This window comes from Lottia gigantea (assembly GCF_000327385.1).
Source record: "Lottia gigantea unplaced genomic scaffold LOTGIsca_64, whole genome shotgun sequence".
Lineage (NCBI taxonomy): Eukaryota > Metazoa > Mollusca > Gastropoda > Lottiidae > Lottia > Lottia gigantea.
This window is the reverse complement of record NW_008710179.1, coordinates 638,580-641,773: the sequence shown is the minus strand read 5'-3', so window position 1 is coordinate 641,773 and position 3,194 is coordinate 638,580. Positions and strand designations below refer to the sequence as shown.

General features: G+C 32.6%; 1 protein-coding gene across 1 annotated transcript in view; it reads left to right on the top strand.

Annotated features, from left to right (window-relative positions):
• The first annotated feature begins 495 nt into the window (after positions 1-495).
• Positions 496-3,194, top strand: part of LOTGIDRAFT_235435 (hypothetical protein) — a 5,480-nt gene continuing 2,781 nt past the window's right edge. The window contains exons 1-5 of the mRNA XM_009064669.1: positions 496-667; positions 1,555-1,862; positions 2,067-2,234; positions 2,401-2,624; positions 2,842-3,015. Of these exons, the coding sequence (XP_009062917.1) occupies positions 1,585-1,862; positions 2,067-2,234; positions 2,401-2,624; positions 2,842-3,015 (844 nt within the window). The 5' untranslated portion in view covers positions 496-667; positions 1,555-1,584. The remainder of the gene's footprint in view (positions 668-1,554; positions 1,863-2,066; positions 2,235-2,400; positions 2,625-2,841; positions 3,016-3,194) is intronic.

Here is a 3,194-nt window from a genome sequence, read left to right as displayed (position 1 = left end):
TAAAATTAATAGAATGAAAATATCAGTTCATTAGTAGAAGTGTATCTTCCCTAATCCGATTAATCCGTATAACCCAACTAATCTGGATTAGAAAAATTTAATCCGGATAATCTGCCGGGAAAGTGGGAACACCCCATATAATTACATGTATTACAGTATAGATTCCATATCAGTTCACAATGAATATAAAATTACATGTATGTATACCCTTTAGTATACATGTTTATATTAGCTTACTTAGTTATTAAATTACATTATACACTATACAGTATGGATTCTATATTAACTCACACTGAATGTAAATTGCAAATGCACCTAACAGTATATCGAAAATCTACATACTTTACATAATTACCCTTACTGAAATTATATAATATTCGATTAGTCATGTTCGTGGGAGTATAATAGAGCTAATTGGGCGGTGGAAGTGGGAGAGCGAAAAAACGGAAATAGACTGACCAGTAACGGTTCAGTGATCACATTTACCAATAATCAAAGGAGTCTAGCTGTAATATACAGGTAGAGATCTACATTGTTTACATGTTGCTAAGTGAAAATAACAAGATGGCTGACCTGTTATATCTTGTCTTTAAGTATTTATGTGTAATTCAAGTCATATTATATTTCTGAAGGAAAGAAAAAGAACACGTTATTCAATACATTGAAGGTAAGTTAAAATATTTGATTACTTTAATATACTAGAACATTAAATAGAATATGATATTCCTCTTCAGAGATGAACTTCTGAATGCCTACAATTAAGATTATTAATTCATATTTGTCTATTACTTAAGCTTGTCTCCATGGCACATCCTTTGTAATGTTTTTAACTGTAGCGTAGTATTGTAGGTGTCATTAAATGATATAATTTGATTGTCATGATGGATATTTAGACCGTAACGAACAACTGTTTGCAAATGAACTATCCAGGAACCCCCCTTCGTGTAAACCTACGGAATTTATATTGTGTGGTGAAATATTTTAGGGGTGTAAAATAATGTTTAAAAAAAATCAAATTACACAATCTTGAAAAACATGTGAAATGATCCCGAAACGCCTGAGTAGAGGAATTTGACAAGTGTCTATGGAAAGACTAATGGTGTAATAAGTTCTGACTATTGTTATATTAGCTTACCAATTAAATAATATAATAGTATTTGATTAGACCGTCTGACCTTTTCCTATTATGACATACAAAATATTAAGAGACAGTGACTGTATATTATATTGATCACCAGGGAAATACTCCCGATACAAACATCAACTGATGTATCAAATCTTGCCTATTTTATTGAATAGAATTTGAATATAATCTTCAAATCAGTATTGATAATATTTCATCAATAGTCTTTGATAAATTTTGTTTATCAACTTTTTTCTTTCACATATTGAATAGAAGCCAACTTCTCAGACACAATATAAAAAAACAGGACTGGTATCATTGCTATATGCAGTATATTTATGCGTGCTTGTGTCTTTTCAGCTAAAATCATACTAACGACTAAATTTGACATAATGTCCTCTCATAAAAAATACTTTATGGTTTATATCTAGTAGGTTAAAACAACCACAAGACATACCACAATGACAGAACAAGTAGGACAAGAACTTCACGAATTAGACATTAACAAAGAAAATTCCAATGTTGAAACCTCACCCAGTCCAGATTTATCAGAAGGTATTCCTGGTGTTGTAAATGAGGGATTTCAACCAGAATCTGCAAATGTGCATAGCACAAAATTTGGATCTGCAGGCAGTCCCGAGGAAGAGTTACCTCCTCTTACCTTTGTCGACTTTATGCCTAGATGTATTGGTTATGAAGAAACTGCTGATGGCAAAGAACCAGAATTTGCTCAGTTCAGGTAAATTAAGACACTTTCTTTGAAATTTTCTTTGTGGAAAGAAATGTTTAAGCCCGAAGGTGTTTCTAGGAAATATCAGGTGAGGGGTCGGACAAGGGCCTCAAAACTTTATAGGAAGCGGGGTGATGGGTATCACAGACTATTCTTTCACGATGTAAAATGATTAAAACAATATACTTTAATGTAATTTGTGTTATTTTGTAGAACTGTGATGGAACAAGCTAATCAATGGTTATTGTCAATGTCACAATATAAAGTGTATAAAGTAGAAACCATTGATAGAAAATTATTATCAGATCTAAAACTTGATCTAGATACCACATTATACCACGAATCAAGTCATGGTGAAACTATTTATCTTAGGGGATTAAGGTAGGCATAGTTATGAGTCATATTACAACATAGGACAATTTATTAAATCATGCCCAGACTAGAAAGTTGTCGAGACATAATCATTAGGAACACCCTTCTTGATATGGAAGGATTTTCCACCATATGCATTTTTCTAAGCCTAGTATATCATCTAACTATCTTTCAGATTATGGATAGTCCCCCAAACGACACCCAATGAAGCAGTACAACAGATATCCTATATTACAGTATTACCTGATCAAGCTAGTACAGGATCTAAAGAAAACTTTGCTTCTTTAGCATTATCATCAAGTTTTAGAATGCGAGCTGATCGACCAGTACCTTTCTTTGATGATATAACTTCCACTTTTTCCAAATTAAATCGACATTTACAGAGTAGACCATTACCAGGTAAGATGGTATTTAGATGACCAGGTCGATAGTACCTCATACACCCATATAGCCGTCTCATGTACATCATTTCCATCTAAGTCAATCAAATAACTGTATTTACAAACCTCTATGGTACACAAAAGGTGGCTATTTTAGTCAAGTTAGAAGACAAGTCGTAATACCTTGACAATTCTTTTCGCGACCATGTTCTAAATCTATTTTTATTTTATTTCAGGGAAGATATTAAATATTGAAACTTTCCCATTGAAAGTAATGGAATCACTAAAACCTACAGAAAAACCTGATGTAGAGAAATCGTGCTGGTCAGATATGGGGAAATTAAGTCGTTTGTTTATATATGCTATTAGAATATTCTATATTCCTGGTGAACAGAAATTTGAGACAGTCGGTATGTATTGTCTTAAATGATAGTCTTTTAAATATTTCCTTTAGCAGTTAAGAGAGGTTAATTTTATATATCCTTATCACGTTTTAATATCAGTCTGTAGTATAAATGGCAGAAATGACGTATATAGAACGTCATTATTTACACTGAAGCTGCCTGGAATGCCACTGTGATGTTCCCGC